This window comes from Symsagittifera roscoffensis, chromosome 3, assembly GCF_963678635.1.
Source record: "Symsagittifera roscoffensis chromosome 3, txSymRosc1.1, whole genome shotgun sequence".
In the NCBI taxonomy this organism is placed as follows: Eukaryota; Metazoa; Xenacoelomorpha; order Acoela; family Convolutidae; genus Symsagittifera; species Symsagittifera roscoffensis.
In genome coordinates this window covers 44857187-44882870 of record NC_087064.1, presented here as the reverse complement: position 1 = coordinate 44882870, position 25684 = coordinate 44857187, and the positions used below count along the sequence as shown (strand labels likewise).

The window sequence follows — 25684 nt, the reverse complement described above, 5'->3', positions numbered from 1 at the left end:
TCGATCAGGTTTTCGTGACCTTGACAATTTTTTTGTTCGATAGTGGAGTTTGCCTTCCTTATAACAAAAGAAAAAAAGTGAACTTAAAAAGAAATCAAAGTTAAACAGCGAAACATCAAATCTGAGCGTGAACATTTTTAAGACTTTTTCATGAAAAAATATCACCAAGACCTATAGAAGAGTACTCACCTTAAAGAGTACTCCCAGTACTCATTACTCTTAAAACGAAACAACCAAGTAAATAACACTGGCAGCCATTTCACATTGAAACCTGTAACGCATTAACTTACACAAAAACAAGCCGACAAAAATTAGGCAGACAGACAATCTAAATTATCTGAAAATTTTCATTTCGCAAAACAAGTCTCGACTGGAATCGAACTTCTGGACTTAGTTGTCTCAAGCATGGGTGTAACAGCAACTTGGATGAACGCTGAGCTTTGTCGGACTACGGGAGATGAACCTTGAAGAAAAAGTCCGGCTAGGGGAGTTAAGCCGACAAAAATAAACAAACGGAAAAAGCAGAACTCTAGTTTGCAAAAAAAACGGGTCCCGGCCAAATTCAAATCACAAGCTTTTCCCGTCTCAAGCAGTTGTGACCTTAAGGCCAATTCTCTAGTACGTTTGATTGCATTTGAAGTTATAATTACCAATCGGCAGCAAACCCGAAAAAACCTGAGCAGAAACGCTTCAAGCCGAAAAACTAAAAAAAATTCTCAACTTATTTTGAAAAATTCTAGGTTCCCTTCCCCCCAGAACACAGAAACGCGCACAAAAACTTTGTTAGGTCCTCAGATAATTCAATAAAGCCACAAAGTCTATAAAAATAGTCGAAACCCATTGAGCAGAAATCTAAAAACTTTAAAAAATAATAATAAATCGAGCCACCAACATAAAGAGGAAAATTTGATTAGTCCGGATACTTAAAATGCTAAGCCATTCAAAAAATGTCGACTGCAACAGAAAATCAAATAGATGAGTGAGTCCAGGAGATAAGCCCTAGGAATAAAATTATTTACAGGAAAAGTCTCGTACCCGAAAATTTTCATTTCGCAAAACAAGTCTCGACTGGAATCGAACTTCTGGACTTAGTTGTCTCAAGCATGGGTGTAACAGCAACTTGGATGAACCATTGAGCTTTGTCGGACTACGGGAGATGAACCTTGAAGAAAAAGTCCGGCTAGGGGAGTTAAGCCGACAAAATAAACAAACGGAAAAAGCACAACTCTAGTTTGCAAAAAACGGGTCCCGGCCAAATTCAAATCACAAGCTTTTCCCGTCTCAAGCAGTTGTGACCTTAAGGCCAATTCTCTAGTACGTTTGATTGCATTTGAAGTTATAATTACCAATCGTCAGCAAACCCGAAAAAACCTGAGCAGAAACGCTTCAAGCCGAAAAACTCAATAAAATTCTCAACTTATATTGAAAAATTCTAGGTTCCCTTCCCCCAGAACACAGAAACGCGCACAAAAACTTTTTTCGGTTCTCAGATAACTCAATAAAGCCACAAAGTCTATATAAAATAAGTCGAAACCCATTGAGCAGAAATCTGAAATCTTTAAAAAAAAATAATAAATCGAGCCACCAACATAAAGAGGAAAATTTGATTAGTACGGATACTTAAAATGCTAAGACATTCAAAAAATGTCGACTGCAACAGAAAATCAAGTAGATGAGTGAGTCCAGGAGATAAAACCTAGGAATAAAATTATTTTCAGGAAAAGTCTCGTACCCGATTGGAAAACTGCAGGTTATCGCAAGCGTAATGATACGTGAATTTTCAGTTGTTTCTTAAATGATGCAAAAAAATTTACTCAAAAAAGTCGATACAACTACACCTACAAAAAATTCATATATTCCTATCAGATGAGGTTGATAAAAAGCGTCAACAAAGCATTGGGAAATTTACGAGATGCAACTAAGGCTTCAGAATTTGGTCGACTACCGTTCAGCCAAAAAAAAACCGCTGTCATCGAAAAAATTTGAGCTATAAAATTTATAAGTTGTACGACCCATGCCGACTGAAACACAAAAGCACAAGAACAAATGCTAAGAACGCATACACTAATACAGCAGTCATAAGTATATCTCGTTAAGACCAACATTATTAGTCGTTCCCATCACAACAAAAGCGCATATAAATTTATCGTATGTCAGTAATAACTTACCTTTGCAATTTTTAGACCAAACGTATCTACAACATCATTCTGAATAAAACAAATATCAGGCAGGTTTAATCCTCAAATATTCACACAAAATTGATATGTACCGGGAAATATAGTGTCGCATTAAGCAATGTTGTCGATTTGCCTTGAAGCAAATCTTGGAGTGGTCACACATTCTTTTTCAATCATCGATGACATGTCTACCTCCAACTCAGCGGTGTAAATTTGGACCATAGCATTCTTTGCTGAGAAGATGCGAGAATTGCCCTCATTTGGATCCGAAGAACTTGGCCATGGCAGATGCTGTGAACCCATCATGTTCCTGCATTTTCTTCTTCAGAAGTTGCTTCTGCTCCAGAATTTTAGCATTGGCCGGGTCCAGGGCATACGCCTTCTCAATATCTTCTTCGGCTCTTTCAAAATCATTCAAGGACAGGAAATGTTTGGCACGTCTGAAAAGTGCTTTGACGTTGTTAGGTTCTGAAAACAACAGTTGAAATTGTTGGTTCAAATGTGTCAAATCTTCTAGCCATCAAAAAGGCCAAAACATGTTTGAATGTTAATATTCGTCTAACTTACCCATTTGAAGCACCAAAGTGAGATTCGCAATGGGTTTTTCGGAGCACGATGGCTTCAAGTTACTCTGACATAAAGCAATATTGGAAATAAGCTGGGCTTTTAAGTCCATCATCTCATCGTCACTGTCTTTGGTGAAACTGAGAAACACCAAAGATCTCTGATAGTTGTGAAACGACCACAGGTAATCATTTTTCTTGAACAAATCGCCACCGAGCTTCTTCAGCGAATGGCACATATCTAGTTTATGTTCTTTTGTCCAAGTGTACACCTCCGGTTTCTCTTCAAAACTCAGCAACCAAACTTCAAATGAAATCCATTCTCTGCCATATTGTGCTGAAAAGCGTGACTTTTCATTCAGAGTCATTGTTTGAAGTGCTCTACTCAACAAGTAAGAAGGAAAAGAGTTGTGAAAGCCAACTTGCAGAGGGGAGCTAGGGAAAGCACAGTTGTTCTCATCTATTAGGTTTTCAAGAGTAAATTCGCATGTTGAGCCTTCAACAGGAGTCAAATAATCTTTAGAGCCAGATGTTATAATCTGCTTCTGGAATAGATCGTCATGGGCTCTCAAGAACCCAAAACTACTATTATCGCTTTCATCAATATTTCCCATTTCAATCTGAAAATCGAAATGCTGATTAAGAGACCCAATAATAACTGGTAAATATCTTCATTCCTTGCACTTCAAAAGCAAACGAAGTAAGAGATTAATTTTTATCGTCATATTTATGGAATTTTGAGAAAATATAAGTTTATATATGAAATTGCTCGTTCAACCACAAACTCTGGTCTACAAGATTTAATCTCAAAGCATTTTTCTCTAGGATTGAACGATGAAAAAGAATGTAATTATTTAAAGAGATATTTTTGTAAATCGACGATCAGACACCTTGTTTTCATTTTCCAACTCAATGTTTATCAACATTTTCAAATCCAAATCAGGAAATTTTGAAAACAAAGCATGGACTATATACTTTGAAAGTAAAACACAATAATGTATCCAGCAATACTGCCTCTAGTTTTTCACTCGTAAAGTGAAGTTTGAACAAATCTGAAAAATTTTGTCTATACTGAAAATATACATTGACATAAATTTAGATGCCCAACAAGCAAAGGAAATTTATTACAAGTTCATTTCGGCACGCTCTATCGAGTTAGACGTGAGCTCAGTTGGTGATAAGCTTGTTAACAAAAATTTACTCGACAATGACTAAAATTAAGAGATAATTCTAAATACCAGTTTTGTATTTGGAATCCTACTTAGCTTAGATGCTGCCTCCAATTAAATCAAGTTTATTTGCGAAATAATAAATGAGAATTAAATTGGAAATTGAATTTTATTCTAATCCACGGCAAGCTGCATTGATGAACAAACTGGTGTTCTTCGTTCAAACTTGTAGCGATTCCACTCGGCCTTCAACTTGTTTCATGTCGGGAGTGAAGCGGTTCTGTCCTTCCCCGTTTCCATCTTCGCTTCTGAAACCCGAGTCACTGTGTTCACTCATATCCGGCGGCTTATCTCCGTACGGCGTGGAAAACGAGTGTGGCCCGGGGTCTCCCTGGACTCCAGCTGGTGACTTCTGGCTGTTGGAGGAACTAGCGTGACCAGACGAGACCGGAGAATGCTCAACATCTTCGGCCGAATTGGCAGACTGCATTTGCGAAGCAGAGATGACTAAAAACATGTAACATTTACACTCAAACAAAGTTACAAAAAAAAACTTGCGCTTTTCATAAAACGATAAACTGCACATATTTGAACAAAAAAAACAAAGGATTGGTTTTCATTTGAGTTGAACACTCTGCCTTTTTATCCTCAGCTCGACTGTCCTAAATGGGCTTCTCTGGGCCAATTATTAGCTCCTGAAATAAGCCAAGGGCTTAACAGCTATATCCGTATATTTCCATATGCTCGAAATCCATACGCCTACTGTAGTCTGCCAAGCTGAAAGTATATGCTCGCTCACTTCTCTCGCGCAGGTTTTTTTAACATTCTGCCTTGCTCCGAAAAAAAACATAGCCAACTGACCGTTGGAAAAGAGTAATGAACGCAAATAGACAAAAAAACACACTGACTTTGTTGAAAAAATTTCAACTTTCGAATTGCACAGAAAAAAATAGATGCCCTTTAAGCTCTTTAAGTTTCTAGAACAATTTAGAATTGACGCTTTTTTGATAACATTAACCCAACTTGAGAAAAATGGATCAATAAGTAAAGTTTTTATTCCGCTGGAAATCTAAAAATTAAATTCCACTTTCGAAACTAGATATTGTTCACGTTTTTTTGCGCCATTTCCACGTTCGTATTTGGAGAGTGCTATTTACGTAACTTTCAGCAAATGAATTTCAACTTCAAAAAGTGCATGTATATACCTAAGCGCTTTCATAAATGCATTAATATGTATGAATGCACATCTGTAGTTATTAGAGGATTTTAAGATATTTTCCGGAAAAAAAACAAAAAAATCACCAAGACCTATATAAGAGTCTTCACTAGGTTCATTACTCTTAAAAAGAAAGATTATCAGTGTGCTTTCAAAACTGCAAGTTGATCAACTTAAGACTAGGGCTTGAAAAATGCAGTAAAATTCAAGTTCAAAATTATAGCCAACAGTTGGTCCAGTGTCAATGAATGCCAGAAACAAAAAAAATGACCATTTAACGCTCTTCTAATTTCAAGAGCAAATTAGATTTGTCACTTTTTTAGATAAAATTAACCCTATTTAAGAAAGCTAGATCAATATATAATTTTTTTACTATGTTGAGAAATGTGTAAACAAAAATCCTCTTTCGAAACTAGAAGTTGATCAAGTTTTTTGTTATCTTTTCACTTTTGCTGTTCGATAGTGGAGTTTGCTAAAGGAATGATTCGAACTCAAAAAAGCCAATAATAAAATTTTGAATAACAAATTTGAGCGTAAAACGAAAAACGAAGATACCATCTAAAAAATCACAGTGCCTTCACTACGTTCATTGACACTTAATAATTATTGTACTGTCTGTTCTTCAAAACTAAATAACTTCGATCAATGTATAAACCACTGCTAATCTTAACACCAAAGTATTAGCAAACATAGCCAACAGGCGAGTTATAATTGACACTTTTCAGATAAAAATTAACCTAATTGGAGACACAGAGGCGAAGCGGAGCTTCGCATCACTTGCCATACCATAAAAACAGCACTGCAAGCTAGCGGACAGAAAAAAAAGAGCCTCGAAGTCCAAAGAATACGGAGTTCTTTCAAAGAAACCACAACTTAAAAATGTTACCTGTAATGATATTCTAATTGCGGAAAACACGTCCAGAAGCATATTCGACGGCGTTTAATCGAAATTCAAAAACAATTTTCGAGCTAAAACATTTAAATTATGGTTCACTCAAACAACCCAAAATTAGGTAAGTAAGCCGATACAAAGTAAGCCGAAATCATCTCGGCCGAACAATTTTCGCAGCAAAAAAAGAGGAAACCATAGGAAGTCAAGGCAAGAAATAAAAGTTGCAGAAGCAATTGAAAACCTCAAAGCAATTACAATGAAAACTACATACCCCAAAAAATTCTGCAGGTGACAAATAAGCAGATTACAATGAAAACTACATACCCCAAAAAATTCTGCAGGTGACAAATAAGCAGACAAAACATAGGCAGACAAATGATAAGCCGAAAATATTTTGAAACGGATAATTTCCCGTTTGAAAAAAAACAGGTCCTGGTCTAAGAAAATTGAATTAATAGAAATTTGAACTAATTATGCACCAAGATAACAAGTGATTCCGCTAAACAAGTTGTTAACCCGAAAAAAGCCTACATTATAAAGTGAAAAAGAAAAGATAGACATAAGCCCCGAATTTAAAAAAACTTTGCTGCGTATGGGCTTCGAACCGGCGACTTCGAGAATTGGAGTCTCACGCCCTGCCCTCTCGGCCACGAACGCTTAACAACCGGCAAACACTAGTCAAAAATAAAGCAGCTACATATGCTAACAAATTGCCACTGCCATGCACCAAAAGTGGCACCAAATATCAATTTTGCAAGTAATAAGTTGGAATATAACAACCTAAATGCATCCACACTAACTTTTCCTGTAATACATTCAAAAGCATGAAACCAAACTGTAAATAAATTAGGCATTTCAAAAAAATTGCGAGATAGTGTTTTTATGATTGTACTGATATTTGAAGCAAATAGTTTTTTTGTTCAGTTGAACAATGGGAAATCCATCAACTGAGTTAACTTATTACTAATCGAATGTCAAAGCACAGGCTATCAAAGAGCTGTAAAGGTGCCCCAAAGTAGCACCAAAATTTGCCACTTAGTTTGGAAAAAAAGAATAGTCGTAGTATAACACTAAAGCTCAGTAAAGTTCGCTAGTGTAAACAATTAAAATGAACTTAAAAATAAAAAGATAAGCCGCGAAAAATCAACTTTGAGCGTAAGAAATCTCAAAACTTTTCCTGATTAAAATCATCACGACTGATACAAAAGTCTTCACTGCGTTCATCGACTCTTTAAAATCTGTCACTGTGGTAGAAATTGAATCAACCATTGCGAACACATATTTTTTATATTTAGCTATATTTGTTTCCGATTACTGAAAGTGGCTTAGAGCTTCGACTTCGGCTGTGCTTTATTTTTTCCTGTTCCGATCACTGAGACTGAAAATCGATTTCTACTGTTTTTTGGCGCAAAAAATTAGGTACCACTAATTATCTCTAGAACTAACCGAGTCATATACCATTTAAAAGCTCTTTTAGTCTAGACTAGCGTTTAACCAACCTCCGGTGCTTCGAAATTTTTCGACAACTCATGGAAAACCGCATATATTGAAAACAACATCTACAAACTTTTAGTGTACTCTGACTGCACCAGATTACAGGGTTGATAATTTTGATTTTTTTAATTCCCATTTTAAAAGCGTCAACTCGAAAACTTAATGGGCCTCTGGAGAACTTTGGAGGCCAAATTTGCAACCACTGAGAGTCACAGAGCACCCTACTATAGGGTTAGGAATTCAAAACTTTGTGAATTTTTTAAACCTCCCGAGTTTAAGTTTCCCGAAAAAAAAAATCCCAAAAAACGTCATATCTCGGAAACTACAAAGAATTGAGCAGTCATATTTGCAGGCAAGATCCGCAATCAAGACAATCAAGTTTTATGTAGTATTTTCACTTTTGTTGTTCAATAGTGGAGTTTGTCTTCCTTTTAGAGAAGAAAATAACTGCACTTGACAAGAAATCAAAAGTCAAACCGCAAAAAAATCAAAATTGAACGTGAACAAATTTTAAGAATTCTTGAAAAAAATCATCACGACCTATATAAAAGACTTCACTACAATCATCGACTCTTAATTATATTTTGCTTCTATTTGGACAAAAAATATCAAGGACATGTTTGAGCGCTTCTAATTGCTTACTTGCTGGGTCGGCCATTGTTGTAGCTGGTGAGTTGTCCAGCGATGTATTGGCACTTCGGGTTATTGACTTGCCGAAAATCGAGACATTGCGCTCTGTCAAAACGAACTCATTTCCGGCGGCAGCTCCCCCCGATTCACTAGTAGCACCAACAGAACGGGGCAACAAGTTCAATCTGGGCCGGTTAGCTCTCTCCTCTGAAACAAGATCAGTTTGATTATTTGAAAAAGTTAATTCGAGGTGTCATGTGTCATATTCTTACATAGCTTGCAGTCCCGTCTATACAAAACTTTTTCCAAACGAACTAAGATCAAAATCTGGCCAAAAACTTGAAAAGAAGGTAAAGATTTAAAAACTTTAATCAATCATTGAGACATGCTGTCAGTCACATTAAGACATTTCAGCCACATATATCACAAGCAAAAAAACCTCGTAATGATACGAAGAAAAACATTGCCATAAAGTTGTAAAAAAATCATGAACGCAAGGAAACAGATAAAAAATTGACTTGTTTTTTTGAAACTTCAATTTTAGGACTTAAAAGAATACCTATATGGCCTTAAAGCTGTTTGAGTTTCAAGAAAAACTTATATTGTCACTTTTTTGATGAAATTAAAGCAATTGACAAAAAGTGGATCAACAGGTAAACTTTTTATTCCGCAGTGAAATCTGATTAGAAAAGTCCACTTTCGAAACTAGGCGTCGATCACGTTTGGCGGTCTTTTCAATTTTGCGATTCGATGGTGGAGTTTGCCTTGCTTTTGACAAAAGAAATGAAGTGAACTTTAAACGAAATCAAAAGTCAAACCGCAAAAATCAAATTTTAAACAAATTTTGAGACTATCCTAAAAAAAAAACAAAAAAAATCACCAAGACCTATAGAGGATTCACCACGTTGATGACTTTTAAAAAATGAGCATACCTTGATAGCATCTTGGAGAGCAACTATTGGAGAGCCAATTCTTGTCTATCCAACTTTAATTCTATATCATTAACACAGAGGCGAAGCTACGACCAAATGCGACCTACAAATTATGAGTCTCGCGCACTAATCACTCAGCCACGGACACTTAGTCCATCACAAACACAAGCCAGAAGTAAAGCCGAGAACAGATGCAATGAAATTTCCAATGCTACAGATCGTGATTATGGCAAAAAGGCACACAGAAGTGAACACTTTTAATGAACACCTTTATTTGCGAGTTACGTTCAAAAAAAGAAGGTTCGTACTAAAACACTAGCTGCTCGCTGGCATAAAAAGGTCAACAATTGATACTGATACCTTTTTTAGAGTTTTCTTTCGTTATCTCGAAAAACTATCAAAACGATTCTGCGCTTAACAAAAAAGTACTTTGAATTTGAAGTTTAACAATTATCTTCTTTCAATTCAAGTAATGTTTGGAGGGCGTTAAATCAAAGTGGAAATTTCATAAGAAAAGCACTTTTAGGGGTCGGGGAATATCTACTGGAAACTACTGAAAAATCTTCGGCGTCACTTGTGTTGAGGAATGTTGCTCGTGACCAGGAACAGTTTCCTGTTTCTTCAGTCGGAAGCTATTTCTTCTTTCAAACATCGTAGTCTACCGCATCTTTTTGATGTTTTCATTGTTTGTTAACGTTTCATATTTCTGCCAAAGGAATGCATACCGATTTGCAGCTAAGTATATTGAAGTAAGTAGCAAATGTAGTTTGTGGTACTATGATCAAACTTAAAGACCCGGAGTCGTTCTTTGTGTTCAATTGTGCTTGTATTCGAGATCTATACGTTGGAATTCCGTTGAAGACTCTCGATAACCCTAAGATCATTTTGGGTGCTTTTCCATAAGATCGAGGCGTACAAAATGATAGGAACAATATACCTTCTGTGATTGCTAAGTTGTCCAAGTGTCAATATTGCGATTTATCCTGTAAAAGGCCATCAAAGCTTTCTTCACTCTTTTTTGAGCTTGCTCACTTCAAGTGAGATTTTCAGCAACCATTGCTCCTTAACCTTTTTCGACATCACAATTGTCTATTTTACTGTTACTCATTGTGACCGGGCACTCTCCTTTGAATTTGATTATTCAGATTGATTTTTTATCAAATTCGATTTCCACCAACTTGTAATCTTGTTCACATAAATATGCAGCTTTACGGGATTATTTGCAACAATTTTATAGCATCTGCATGAGCATAACTGTGTGATATGGTTCTACCGTGTAAATCGACAAAAAAATGATGCAGAGTAAAGATCCTAACAATTAACCTTCGGCGTCCCGCTTTTAACATAGTTCAGTAGATAACAAACCAACTTGATTTTTCCTGTTGACTGCTTTCAAGGTAGCATATGAGAAGCTGCAGAAGTCAACGATTGATGCATTTTGCGGGCAAATTATCAACTAACTTCTCGAGACATACTTTGCCTTTGCACACAAGTGAATCATGGTTATCGACACAGATGGTTATCGACACACTATTTGGGGTGCAACAAAAAAACGGCAGCTAGCTAAAAAAAAAGACCAAAGCCACTGATTCGCAAAAAACTGAAAAGATATCGATTTTTTTTTACATGTGTCTCCAAGGCGGTTCAACTTGAAAAAACTAAGAAACACAATTTCGAAGTTGAATTAGTATTGAAAAAGAACCTTCACCAAGTGGTAACTCAACAGACAACACTTTTATAGACTACTTATGCGCTATAAAAGCATTTGATAGAAACAATATAACTTCTGTAATTGCCATGTTGTGAAATTGGTAATATTGCGTTTGATACTGTAGAAGGCTTAGAAGCTTTCTTCACTTTTATTGGAGCTTGCTCACTCCAGGTGTGATTTTATGCAACCATGACTGCTTAATCTTTTTGTACAACACAATTGTCTATTTTACTGTTACACATTGTAACCGGGCACTCTCCTTTGAATTTGATTACATTAGAATTGATCATTTTACATTCAGATTGACTTTTATCAAGTTCGATTTCCACCAACTTGTGATCCTGTTCGCATCAATAAGCAGCTTTACGGGACTACTTTTAATAAATTTAAAGTAATCTGTCTGAACAAAACTGTGTGACTTGATTCTACAGGGCAAATCTACTATAAATAGATAGCTCATTAGAAAACAAATCACCTTCGTACTTCCTGTTTACAAGGTAGCTTATGAGAAGCTGCAAAAGTCGTTAAGTATGCATTTTGCGGCCATTGTATCGACCAATTTCTCGTGACATACTTTGTCGAGATAAAATTAAGAACACAAGTGATCCATAGTTATCGACACAGAGGCGAAACGGAGCTTCGCACCAGTTGCGACACAGCAAAAAAAAAGAAGAACAATTTGGTTTCAAATTCAAATGGAACGGCCATTTAAAATGCACGTATGCTCAAAAGATATCTGTTACCTGGCATTCCATCAGAACATACCTGCAACGGATTTTCTTAAACAATTTGTTAATTCCATATTCTGAAAAGGCTTAAAAATGTAACAAAGATATTCAAAAATTTGTGTAATAGTTCTTTTGCTTCTCGCGAATCCATGTTAATTTTGAGTCAAAATTCCCAAAAATAAGAGTTTTCAGCACCTTAGAGACCCAAGATTAACGACTTCAGTCCGAGCCCATTCGTGTTCAGTATATTCAGCATATCCACCATCATCCCAAATTCGGATTACTAATACTACAACAAAAAAGCTAATAAAACTTTCTGATGTTCCTATTGCAACTTCTATGACTGACTGTCTTCTTTCAAAGCTCGATGATTCCGCTAATACATAATTTGCCGATATTCCCTCTTTCATTTTTCTTGCTGCCATACATCATCGCTGATTATCTACAACTTTTGTACTCTCAACTCGCGTTTGGCCCGTTGAGTGAAAATGTTCCTATATCACTCCTATACCTATGTTCCTTAGAATCATCGCCCTATAAATATTCTTCCGAAAAATTCTTTAGTTTCGGAGCGGATAATTTTCAGCTTCATTTACTCGGAAGTCCATAATCAACTTACAATCCAGCAGCACGGCTTCATGACGACCCGATCCACTGTAACTCAACTTCTTGCCTCTGTTGACCAGTTATACATGTATCGAGATTCAAATACTCCTTCTGCTGGTATTTATTTTGATTTTCAGAAAACTTTCGACTGCGTTGAACGCTATTTTACAACAAAAACTTGAATCTTTTTCATTTAACGACGAGTTTTTTCAACTTGTGCCATCTTAATTCTGGAAAGATTCAATGTGTGCGTATTCGCAGCGTTATTTCACCCTCTCTGCCAATTCGAAGTGGAGTGCCTCAAGGCAGTGTTTTAGCGCCTCTTCTGTTTTTACTTTACATGAACGAATTAACTGATGAAGCTGTTAGTTCTTTGGGTTTGCTCTTTGCTGATGATGCCAAACTCAGTGGTAATTGCAATTACAGCCTGCAGCAAGCTAATGACAGCTTTTACTTGGGGTACCAACAAAACAAAATGATTTTCCATGCATCAAAAAACCAAACTGATAAATTTTCGCAATGACATCTACACATTTGCTATTGCTTTAAATGGCCACAATATTGAACATCTTGAAAATGTTGAAGATTTGGGCGTCACGATTTGTTCTTCACTTGATTGGTCTGCACACATTAATTCAACTGGCCAAATGATCTAAAGTGTTCAAACGCACTATCCCTTTCTCTGTTTCGCCTTAAGAGGAGTACAATTTACTCACCTTGTGTGTCTTGAGTATCACTTGATAATGTTCCCAAGTGTGGTGTCAATAATTTACGATGACTAACTCCCGTAAGTTTCTCTTTCCACAAAAAAACTTACTTATTCGGCTTCTGGGTTTTCTGATTACCCTGGTCTACGACATCTTTCTGTGCTTCTTCTATGTTTTCAACTTATTTTGCTAGATCTCATTTATTTCTACAAGTTACTCCATGGTTTTTTCGATCTGGACCCATTTAAATTCATTGCCTTTGCTTTTCTAGTAAAGCGTACTTACGCTCAGAAAAACGAGTTACTTTTCAATGTCGTTCAAGCTGAAAATTTTCTACATCCAGAGGCTATTTCTATCGTCTAGCTGACACAGCAAATTATATGACTGAATGCACAATTATCAACATTTTCGATCAACCCAGAAAGTTTAAACGGGATCTTCTCTACTAACTGATGTCACTCCCGACTACCAAATTTTCCTTGATGTCTAGCTGTACTTGGTTTCTAAACTGTAAATGCCTCACATGCCGCTTCTAACAAACTGAAACTGCAGCATGACGGAAGAAGCTGACCTCCAAACAGCAAAAACGAGACAACTATTCAAGCCCAAGTCCGCATCAAAACGAAGCTCAATTAATCCAGTCACGTCATTTGTCCTAAATTCGTCAAAGCCAACGACACTGAGATATGAACGAGCCGAAATCACCAGGAACAAACTTTCATCTTCCTCGGAGATGAAAGCGCAAAGGGAACAAAATCCACAGTCGAATGAAAGAAACAAATAGTCACGAGCCACTATAACAACTTTTTCAAATTAATTTGCAAGAATCAAAAACATAAAACATCACACCTTCGGTCAACGGCTGCAGAGGAGGGTCATTGTTTCGGCTACTTGTAGATGTCACCCTGCTTCGTTGAGGGTGGAATTGACTGTTATGATGAGGTGGATGCTGGTGATATGCGTTGTTGTGGTTCCAACCGCCTCGGCCTCCTCCACGTTGATTGTTCCACCCACCATTGTTATACGAGCCGCGATCAGGCGGTCCGTAGTTACCGCCACCACGTTGCATGCCCCTCTGGTTGCCTGAAAAAAACATCCGATTCTACTTGTAATTCCAGATCAGTTAGATGCAGAACTTAAAATCGATAGATAATCAGCTTGAACTCAGACTCCAGTAAGTTAAAAAAAAAAATAAGAATATCAACTGTACCTCTGGCACGCATGGGCTGGCCACGCGGAAATCTACCTACATTACAATTAATATTTAAGGTAGTGATGAAGCAAATTTCTGAGAAAAAAGAATCAAATTATATATCAATTGCTTTGTATGAAAAAAACCTACTCGGTCGGTTTTGATGACTCGGTCTCTGTTGTTGGAAGTTCTGATAATTATGGTAATCCTCATAGCCTTGGCTATGTTGATGATGCACACCGGTGGAATTACTTCGGTGATTATTAGTGTAGTAAGATCCGCGTGGGTTGTCGTAAGAACCACGAGAATTATCGTATGACCCACGAGAATTATCGTACGACCCACGAGTATTTTCGTAAGAACCCCGCAGGTTAGTATTGAAACCGCCACGTTGGTTACCCCCTCTGGAATTATAATTGCCCATTCCCCGAGAACTTCCTCGGTTATTGTAGCCGCCGCGGCTCCGAAAATTATTTTGTTGCTGCATGTTTCCACCACGCTGTCCACCTCTCTGATGTCTATTCCCTCGGTTGTTGTCGGCTAGGTTTACTCGCACCTGATATTCATCTAGCCTCTGTTTGAAGCAAAAATCAATTAAAATTAGACTATTTTTTTTTCAAAATCATCATACGATGGCAGATACTTACTGAATTATTTAGTTTCAACGCTTCAACAAGAGATTCCGGGGTTAAGATATCAACATATGCAAACCCTAAATATAGAAATAGAGCAATAGATTAACAAATTACATCCAAGCTATTCCTTCAAAAACACTCACCCTTGAACTCGTCCGTGTCTTTGCTTTTAACCAAACGAATGCGATCGTGCTAGAGCAAGAAATAATGATTTTCATTAAAGGGCAGAACTATTACAAAATATGCTTAACAAAATTGTGATCGGTCGCCACCGGATTCCGGAGTCAAGCCTTTATACATGGTGTTTAGCTAATTATGATTGAAGTTCAGATTTCAAACAAAAAAATTGCACAGTAAAATTTTTCCATACCTCAAGTCCTTTCAGCATCATTTCAAGATCGCATTCTAGAGCATAGTCTGGCAAATTACCCATGAAAATTGTATAGGGAGGTCCTCCAGGAGGTATATCAATTTCATCCGAATTTTCAGGCCTCATTGTTTGTCTGCAAAAGCATCGATGTTATGATCATAGAGAGGGGAAGTAGATCTTCGCACCACGGGCGATTCAAAAATGAATGACTACCACCCTCTTGCATATGAAGCGACGAATCGAAAAAAAATTTAAAAAAGTTTTTCTAAAACATTAAATAATTGTAACATTCGCACAAATACTACACAGAGACGGAGCGTAGAAAAAGTACCTATAGACGACTGGCCGGCGTCAGTTAACTAAATTCTACTCGTTTTTCACCGTCTCGACTTAGCCAGTTGATTTTCTGGTGTCTAGGGCTAAGTAAAAAGTTACCATTTTAAGGCCTGTAACATTCGCCCGCAAGTACATATCGACGGAAAATAAAGCTAGGTTGTAATACAACTGGCCCGCGTCTAAACAAAGCTCTACATGCTTTTCACCGTCTCTACCAAAGCCAGTTCTTTTGGTGGTCTTTTCATCATCGCTCATCGCTTCGACCAGAACGCTCAAATTAACTCAATTACATGCAAAATATTGAGCTCATGGCTGCATCTCAGTATCCCCAGACCACGATGTCACTCCTAAAATCAGGGCTACTACTACTTCTTGAATTATTATTGTTTTTGTTCAGTAGATAAAAATCATCATCTCCATCGAAGATGGATCAACCCTTTCCCCCAACTCCTAGCTTCTCATCCTAGCAAAATGAATTCAGATGTTAACCAAATTCAATTCAGGACATAATAGAAAAGCTAAAAGTTTATATCAAATTCTACGAGTTTCAGTCCCGAGACCCCTCCGGATTCTTGAATCCGGGGAAAGAAGACCTCTATTTTCCTTTCGGAAGGCTGTCTTCTACCCTTTGTAACATTCGTCTACTGCAGTCACACATGAGGCTTAAGAAAAATAGGCCCTATAACCACTGGCTCAAGGGTCAGGGACACTATGTAACATTCGTCTACTGCAGTCACACATGAGGCTTAAGAAAAATAGGCCCTATAACCACTGGCTCAAGGGTCAGGGACACTATCTCTTGTGTTTTTCTACCTCAAGAACGGTCGGAGCCAGTTCGGTTCGCTTGTGACATGAGACTACGACCCGTTACAGCTTAAAGGCTACTACCAAAATATCCCCCCACTCTAGAATTAGAAACTTCCCCATACTTAGGTCTCTAGATACCCAAAATACATGAACGCCGTTAAAAACCGGGTTGGAACAATCCGTTAAGTTGCTTTTTTATTAGACAGTGGAACTTTGATCCATTTCAGATGGATCAACCTAAAACTCGCCTTACCTCAACATAACAATCATAAACCACACTCTAGAATTTAAATTTCTACTCACATAGTAGCACGCTCAAGAAGTGGGAAAGAATCCAGTCGGTAGTTAACTCAAGAATTAAATAACGTAACTAAATGAGTCTAATGTTTTATAGTTTTGACAATGAGAACGAGTTTATACTCTAGACAATAGTTTTCTTGTGAACCATTAGGACACTCAAGCTGTCCACCTTTCCACCGAAGGTTCACTCTAGTCCAGTTCCGAATAATACTCCAGTCGTTATAATCCAATTCGAGGGAATGCTCTCGTCTCTGTCACAGATGGGACAGCTCTACTCTCGATTATTATAGTGATGGAAATTGCGAATAGCAATTTCCTACTGCTTTTTCTTACGACTTTCCCGCGTGTGATGGAAATAGTTTCCATCACACGCGGGAAAGCGAATAGCAATTTCCTACTGCTTTTTCTTACGACTTTCCCGCGTGTGCGACTCAATTGTTCTGAAATTGTTCTGATCTCTTTTTCTGATTTTCAGTTCTCGCGAGAAAATCGTGCATGACAGGTTCCATTCGAAATTTTGAAAAATTAAATTTCACTCCAAAATCAAGTGTTTTTTGCTCCTCTCAAGGTCAAACTTCCAAATATGACCGACTGGCACATACTCCCCGGACTCGAGATCGATGTCCCCATCGCGCGCTGTCTTCTGCCAGTGAGTCCCAGAAAAACCGAGTGTTGCTCAAGATACAGTGCCAGTGGTCATTTACAGAAGTTTGCAGCAGATTTAAGCTTATCTACACCCCAAAATTCACAGCCATTTAAAATTTCCACACTATTGCTAAACAGCAACCAAAATCTGCATACACCTGCACCCTTGAATTTTCGCTTTTCAAGCCAATCATTTTAAAATCTCTTTTGTCCTATTCAATCAGGAAATTGTCATGCAGCATTTCGATTTATATAATAAATATAGTATATTAGTAACAATATTTGCTTTGTTAAAATTTCTTTTTCGTGAATCCAAGTTTCATTCGGATCCACGCTCAAGCCCCCCTTCCCTCTCAAGACTCAAGATCCATCCGATTTGCCCATTCATCTCGTACTCTTCGCCTTGGAGGTACTGCATCCTGAAGTGCTAGATGCGGCAAACTGTCTCAACAGTTCCTCTTCATCATCGGAACTAATCACAATCTCTTCCCAAGCCTTCAGCTGTTCATAGGATCGCATCCATTCTCTCTGCTCCTGCAACCTCTTTGCTTGGTTGGGTAGTGCCTTCACCCTAGCTTCTCGGTTCAAGCAAAAGGAGTTGCGCAGGCTCAAGCTCACGTTCTTCGCCAGGTCTTCCTCTAATATCGACTCCCTCGCTTTGGTATTGTCTCTAGACATCTTACCCACTCTTTTCCACCCTGTCGTGATCGCATTACGATGGGTTAGCAGGGGTCTCTTGAAAGCTTCCGGCCCAATCTCGGCCTGGAACTGTCGATACTCTTTTTGATGTTTTCTCATGTGATCTTTCGTTGTCATGTACAACCAAGACGTCAGTGTCGCCCGAAACCATGGAAAGTACCTCAAGCGACTCCATACGTGCCTGACTTCCGTCGGTATGGCGAATACTTTGCACGCAGTCTCAAACAACTCGAGTCTCCTGCTGTAGTCTATCGCGTATATTGACTCAGCCGTTGGCGTCGTCGCCTCCCGATACTTCGTTATATTCTCTTCCATCCATCTCAGAGCTAACATCGTACTCACTACTAAGAGCGTCACCTTCTGCCGGTGATCAGGTAGTCCGATCGACCGAATCTCTTCCACATCCCACACCAGGCAAAGGTTCTTGTGATCTGGATACCACACCGTTTGTGCCAAACAGTGGCATGGGCATTCCCCATGAGAGATCTCAATGCTCCTGAGATTACGCTCCCCTGAGGCTTCCAAGAGAGGCTCAAGCTCCATCATTTTCTCGTGCATCGCGTCGTTATCTTCCAGGTTCGGAGTACTTCCCACAGGTTTCCCGATCACGTTTTGTCTCTCGTGATCGCTTGTGTTTTCTCTTTCCAACTTCAGAAGATCTTCTCCCCAGATTTCGCTTAAGTCATCTCTCAATTCTTTTGGTACTGTCCCTTTGATTTTTCTCAACAACTTGTGCGAGTGATGCGACATCCGAGCCAACCTCACGCACTTGGGCACTGAGAAGGCCTTGTCCACCAGTGTTCTCTGGCTGGACACTTCCACCATCGCCATGTGTAGCGGGTAGTGACTTCCGCACAAGTTGGCCATCATTGACCCTATCAGCGATTTCGCGTTCAATGGCAAGCCATAAGCTTCGCTCATGGGAAATCCCATTTCCGCCTCAAGACCAACCTTCCAGCTCCGGATGTGTTTTTGAGTCACCTGCAACACCCCGGGCCATGATTCTACGCTCAACGCCGTCACTAAATGATGTTCAGATTCCAGTCTCTCCAGTGCCTGCAGACCACACATTCTCGAGAAGAATCCGAGAGCTGTCGCTATATTCACCGTGGTTCTCGCGTAACATTCCGCTATTATTTGCACTTCACTTTTCTCCCTTTCTGTGATGTCTTCGAACCAAGTGACCAGGTCTTCTTTTTGAAACGACAGTATTCTGACGCATGACCGTCCATCGCAGATGTGCTCTCCGTTCCCACACGTCGAATCCAGACAGCTACCCGGCTCCAATTTCTTTGCTGACCCGGGGTCGCTCGTCCTTTCGCTTGGCTCTTGCATCTGGGGCGTGATTAGCTTATGTAGCACACTCAACTTCGCCAGATCTTCATCTTCCGTTGGTGCTAACCTCACTCGCTCGGTGGTTTCCTCGATTAGACTCGCATGGGGATGTGGACACCAGGAGGGTCTTAGTAGCTTCCATATCACTCCCAAGTTCGTGGTTAACAAGCCATTTCCACCGCCCATGTTCACTTCAACTCTCTTGTTTGAGCGCGGTATGCTTATCACCTCTGGTGTTTTCTCAAGAATCAGGCCCAGGCTCGGCCCCTCTTTTTCCACCGCGTCTATTTCCATTATTCTTTCTGTCCAAAACTTCAGTAGCTCCGCTACCTCATGGTTTCTGTGGGATCCTCCAGCTTCCGAGTCTAAGAAGGGATTGTAGGCTATTCCCATCACTCCAGACACATATTGGTATTCCCCCTTCTCACTGAGTCTCGAGTACTGTTCTGACGAGGCCAGGTTACGGTGAACATCATGTTCTTCCTCGAACTTCTTATTAGAGAACCTCCGTACCTCGTCCAGCTTTCGATGGTTCTCTAAGGATAGTCTGGAACCATCTTCTTTCTCTATTCCTGTACTCTGATATACGTTCAAGATGATCGTTGAGACTCTTCTCTCCATGGTTTTACTTCCACTTGCTCTCTGGTGGCATGCCAGGATGGTGCTATCAGACATCATTGACATTATCCATCTCAAGAAACATGTGGCATCCTTTCTTCTAGCCAGGCTCAAGCCTGAATTGTCCCTGGCCACGTGTTGCATCAGTGCCTGATACACCTCTAGCTTCTTGCTTCCCAACTTCAGCCTGTCATACGAAGTCAATGTCTCCAACTCTATTCCCGCCAGACTCCAGGTGAACATTAATTGTCCCGCAGTTCTAACGAAGGGATTCGCCATTAGTGCCGGTGCTGATGAGGATGTCCTCATCGCCTCTTCAAAATGATCCTTCAACAAACTCTGCCAGGACCTCTTCAGATGACTTGCCATCTCTATCTTATTAACCTCGGCTTTTTGCTGGGCGGCCCAATTGCGTCGCCTGCGAGCTATTCCACTGTCCAACTTCTTCAAGCAGTCCTCCATTTCCTTCAATGTTTCGAGGGCCACCCACCACGTCCGGGAAGTGTTCCTCGTCTTGTTCCTCTCCAATGGATCACTCGTCACTTGTTTGCCCATGTCCTGATGTGCCTTCGAGATCCATTCTTTGCCGATCTCCACTTCCCCTACCTGTCCGTTCGTTGAACCTCTCTTCACGTTTACCTTCTGAGGCTTGAAGTCTTCTTCTGACGTCGAACTGGCGGAAACCTCTATTTCCTTTTCTACTTCAAGTGGTTTCCTGAGCTCCGAGCTGTTCTTGTATGCCGCCGTCTTGCTTCGAGCCAAAACGATGGGCGCCGTCTCTCTCAAGTTTCCTTCCGAAACAGCATCCACTGAAGGACTACCCCATCCTTCCACTTCTCTCTTCCTCTTGCGAGTCTTCACATCTCTGCTCGAGGGTGTTGTGGCTATCATCACTGATTCGACCTCTCCATCCACTCCTTCCAACTCTTGCCTCCCCCCTGCTCGAGCCTTAAGGATATTAGTACTTTTAATCATATTACTAGTCCCAACCTTATCCCTTTTTATATCATCAACCATTTTATCCACAGTTTTTTGTTTCAGAGTAGAGCTGTCCTCACATTTCTCTTTTCTAGTCTTCGATCGTGCGTTCCTCAGCTCCACTAGCTTGTTCAGCAGCTCTTTTCTAGCTTTCTCATCCAGGCCCGTTCCTATCAGGAGCGGTTCCCCGAATCTCACTACTGCGTCCCACAGTTCCTTCTTGAACTTGTCCAGCGTCGTCTCGCTGCCCACTTCTCGATTGAATTCCTCCAGGAATTCCTGCCAAGCGTCATCCTCGAGAGATCCCAAGAATATGTCCCTGTTCCCTTCGAACGTGTTCTTCTCCCTTTCCTCCGAGCTCAAGAGTAACATCCCCATATTGAAGGTCTCACCTGCCAATGGCAATTCCAGATCCTTCCGGGGAGACGGAACCAGGGGTGGTGTGGCAGTATCTGCCCAATTCTCCTCGCTCAAATCTTTCAACAGCTCTTGAGTGGTGAGCTCCTCCCCGATGGCCCTGGTTCAGGCGTATTCCCCACTTCCATGTCTTCACCGGCTTCACTGAGAGTTTCATCCATACTCTCTTCTTCTGACTCATGTCTCCTCCTCTCGAGAATTTTCTTAAATCGGTCCTCGACGGGTCCGCTCCTCTTGTCTCCAGGTGTGTCCACGGACAGTGGTGATGGTGTCGTAGGATCCAGCTTTTTGTATTCCGTCAGTGCTACGTGCAGTTGACCTGCTGCATCTAGTTCTGTTCCTTCCTGTCTTATTTCCACCTGTTCCAAGCCATAGGGCGCCTTATATTTTCTCGTGGCAAATTTCATGTCGTCCACCAGTGCGACGTGCCCCTCCATCACGATCATCCTGCCATCATCCCATATGGGTAACATGTTCTCAAGTCCCTCCTTCTCAAGAGTTCTCAAGACCTTCCGCACCTCATACCCTGGGGGCTGCGAACCTCTACTCTTTTTCGCTTGCGTCGTCCACGAATTTACCTTCATCTCGCTGGTATGGAAGTAGACCGCCGCCGTGTAGCCAATGAACAGGGGGTCCCAGCCGTCAGTGAAATCCTTCTGCATTTCCTCCGCCGTCATCCTCGCCATTATGGAGGGAACTACCAAGGGACTATTCATTCCTAAGGTCATCCTCCTGACTATTGGGAACTCAGGCATGGTGGCCGGGAGGATTTCTTTCTCCATTATGGTCTCCAGCTCCCTCTTCACCAGTGCGAAGCACTCCTTCCAGGCAGGAATTCTCAAGATTTCTCGTCCGTCCGCCGTCAATGGGTTCAAGTTCCAGAATTTGGGATACATTTCAATGGGACCCTCTCGCTTGCCTCCCATTCTACATTGCATTTGCCCCCTGAAGTTGTACACTATCAGCTCGGCATCTTTCACCTTTCCAAAGAGTACCGTGTTGCTCATTCGCCCTCTGAGCACCTCCTGCTGACACCAATTTAACGCCGTCCCATCCAGTATGCTGATAAGGCTCAAGTGCGTTACAGAGTGACGATACGTTGTCACCAGGGGGTCTGGGAACGCGTACGTCACTGCTGGACCATAAATGCAGGTCACCACCTCCTCTAGGCCCCGGATTATCCCCATTGGGTCCGACCTCATTGCCAGGCATAGGTCCGTCAGCAGAGGCATCCCTCTGTTCGTCTTCTTCCCTTCTTCTCTCGAAGTTGGATTCTCATCTTCACCCGTCATGTGCCGATTTTGCATCATGAGGTATTGCACTAGCAACGTCTTCAATCCTGCGGCACACTTGTAGGAGCTGGTTTCAATGCTCGTGTGGACTCTCCCCATAGACAGAGGCTCTCCATATTCCATTAATCGATGAAACGACACCAATTCCCCATGGGTCAAGAGCACTAGTGCCAGGTACCCATCAACTCGAAGTGTCTCCACTCCCCGACTAAACATGTATGCTGGACCCATGTTGAACAAGTATCTGGGGTAGACCAAATACAGGGCCAAGAGCAGGCTGATGGGCATGCCCAGTATCTCCTGCACGAAGGCTCCAAAGATAGTCGCCGTGGTACCGAATACTCCTGCCAAGAATTCCTTCTCCCAGCAAGGACTCAAGAACTTGAGAATCTCGTAATCCCTCCGAGTCTTCAATTCGCCTTTGGCGTGCTCTCTCCAGAACCCTGCGATCGTCACTTCATTGGCGGCCGAGACAAATCTAGCCACCGTCATGTCTCTTACTTCGGCCAGCTCCAGTTGCTTCTCTAGGAAACTCCAGACTTGCTTCACGAGGAGTGGTGCTTCCTCCCTCGTCTTATTCGTGGCGTTCTCCAACCTTGGTGTCAAAAATGGCCACCAGCCATTATCTTGAGTCAAACGATATTTCAACGATCCTAATTGCTTTTCCGTCTCGGCCACATTTCTTCTCTCGTTACTGGGACCTCTAGACTTGCTGGTGGAGTTCGTGATCTTTACATCCATACTCCGAAACCACAGGCTGGCCGTTAATTTGCTTATCGCCGGGTGATCGTCCCCGATGACTGGGCTGAACTTGAGCTGCCTGGCAAAGTTCGATATCTCTAGCAAGAGCACCTCGTCTAATACGATCAGGATGTCGGCTAGTCCATAAAAGCCCCTCAGTGCATGAGATATGTCCGCCCATGCCGCCGCCAATTCTGACTTGCGAAGCCTCAGGTTCGATGGCTCCAACTCCCGATTGGGGGCTGCCATTAGAATCCGCCATTCACTCCCTTCTGCTATCAGGATCAAGACCGCGTACACGAACTGTAGGGCGGGTGACATATTCGCGTATCCAGGGGATGTGGTAAACACCACCTTCGTCTTGGACCCGAATCTCGAGACAACATTCTCTTGCACTTCATTCATCGCCGCAAACAACGCTTGAATGGCTTCCCATATCTTCCTCGATGTCGGAATTTCATCGCCCTTTAGTTGCTCAAGAAGTCCCATCGCGTGCAGGTGATCATTCATCCCTGCAAACAACAGCAGCTCAGGTTCGCAGGGCATCTCCGACTTTATTGCCACTACCAGAGTTAACATCTGATTCAATTCAGCTCCTGGCAAAGAGTATATCAAAGTCTCCGGCCAGAACAACTTGGGAGACGTTCCTTCGAAGTCTGATCCCGCCACAATGACTACTCTCGCAGCAGCTGAGTCTGCTCTATCATACACTGCCAGGGTTTTGGCCAGCTGGGTACTCCCACAGGGCTTCCCGTACCTGGGATCTTCCGCCAATTTCGAGCCTTCGTAAGCGGCATCTGGCAATCCCGTTCCTCCCGGATTGAGTAGCTTGTCTACCACCTTCAACTGTGCCGGGGTTGCCAACCTGATCCTGGCGATGCTAGTTCGGTGCTTGGGAGGTTCTGCTATAAGTCCCGGACTCCCCAGCAGCTTGAGAGGTCTGTAGTTAATGGGTCCCATGATCGTTTTTGTGGGAATTCCCGTCAGGTCTGTGGTCTCCATCAACTTCGCTCTCGAGAAGTGCGCCTCATGAGCTTTCAACCAGTCCACGCAATGATGCCTATTCAAATCCTCGTGTGATACTCGTTCGATCCCCAGGGTTTCCGCCAATTCTTGCCTGCATTCCAAACTCTCTAGATCCAATTCTTTCACCTTCTCAGGATATCTCAAGCGAGCGGTCTCCATAGACTTATTTTCCCGTTTGCTCTCTGCCACTACCACTGAGGATATCGCCGAGCTTGGAGGTGTTGATGACGTCACCTCCTCAGACTCCATTGGCGTGGCACTCTGCAATCTGGTCTGGCTGCTCCTTGAACTGTCTCTAGTGTCAACTCTCGGTCCCAAGCGATCAGACAAGACCCTTGAGGCCAGGAATGGTGGGTTCGGAGGTGGTCCTAAAGTGAATTGGGCTGTCTCTAGCAGATCCGCCTCCAGCGCATTTATGTGTTCTTGGAAGACGTCGTTTAGCCACTCTGCTCCCCTCGGTCTATCAAAATGGATTCCATATCAAAATGGAGGTGTCTTCAGGGAATCCCTCTTTCTCCATGCGCTCTGCCACGTCCAACAGTCTGACAGGGAGTACACTCTTCCGGTGGATGTCTCTTATCCCCTTGTTTAGGTTCCGCACCTTCTCATTCATCTCCAAGGCGTGCTGATCAAACATCATATTGTAGGGGACAGTACATATCGTCAACAGGATGGGGTCCATCTGAATCCTCAGTTCCTCAAGAAGGCAGCTCACCTTATCGTGCAGCCTTGTTATTTTCCTCGCTTCACCCCTTGATACATCGTTGGTCCCGATCATCAGGGTCACCGTGTATACTTTGGTCATCCCCAGCATGTCAAGCGTTGCTAACATCTGTGGCGTGGCAGCTCCAGCGAAACTTAAGATTCCCGTCTGCCAGTGCGATCGGATCCGGGTCAACACCCGCACCAGGCTGTCCCCTACGATTAGATGAACCGCACCTTCTGGTACCCGGGGTGGCGCCATGTATTGCACCCAGGCCGCATCATGAAAGCAGTCTCTCCTAGCTTTCTGCTCCGTGCTCCAGTCCAGCCGATTGTGCCTGTGGTACCTCCCCTCTGTGTTCTTCTTATAACTCAAGATCACGACACTCCTAACCGGCTGCTCCCTCCACGTCGGGGGAAGCTCCGGTCTTGCCGAACTCTCACGACTCTTTTGTCGCAATCTCTCGCCCAGTTCTCTCAAGCGCGATGAGCCGCCGCTCACCTGACCGTCACTCGAGGTCGAGGTTGGGGTATATCCCGGCAGCTCCACATCCATCAGTGGGCGTATGGGTTGCGTCTCTAGGCTACGCAAGGAAGACGTTGCGTCATTCGGTATCCAAACTTCCAACCCTTCACTCATGTGTTCACGGGCCTCGCGGTCAAGGTTGAACCGTGCTCTTGCTCTGGGGGCCTCATCCACCTCCATACGTGACTCTGGCCTCGAGCTGGTGACCACTCGCTCCTTCGGCCTGGCTCCCTTCTGTAC

General features: G+C 41.8%; 2 protein-coding genes across 2 annotated transcripts in view; both read right to left on the bottom strand.

Moving 5' to 3' along the window:
* Positions 1–1989: 1989 nt before the first annotated feature.
* On the bottom strand, positions 1990–3356 carry LOC134842385 (peptidyl-prolyl cis-trans isomerase FKBP4-like). Its single transcript, XM_063858694.1, has 2 exons — positions 2745–3356; positions 1990–2645 (listed from the first exon to the last, which is right to left on the bottom strand). Exons 1-2 carry the CDS (start codon positions 3352–3354, stop codon positions 2434–2436), a joined length of 822 nt encoding a protein of 273 aa, XP_063714764.1. The 5' UTR covers positions 3355–3356; the 3' UTR covers positions 1990–2433.
* Positions 3357–3436: 80 nt separating this feature from the next.
* The window catches only part of LOC134841533 (heterogeneous nuclear ribonucleoprotein A1-like), a 354645-nt gene continuing 332397 nt past the window's right edge, over positions 3437–25684 (bottom strand). Inside the window, exons 2-8 of the mRNA XM_063857562.1 lie at positions 15023–15157; positions 14796–14844; positions 14665–14729; positions 14168–14591; positions 13675–13908; positions 8154–8348; positions 3437–4416 (exon numbers count right to left, since the gene is read on the bottom strand). Of these exons, the coding sequence (XP_063713632.1) occupies positions 4130–4416; positions 8154–8348; positions 13675–13908; positions 14168–14591; positions 14665–14729; positions 14796–14844; positions 15023–15148 (1380 nt within the window). The 5' untranslated portion in view covers positions 15149–15157 and the 3' untranslated portion in view covers positions 3437–4129. The remainder of the gene's footprint in view (positions 4417–8153; positions 8349–13674; positions 13909–14167; positions 14592–14664; positions 14730–14795; positions 14845–15022; positions 15158–25684) is intronic.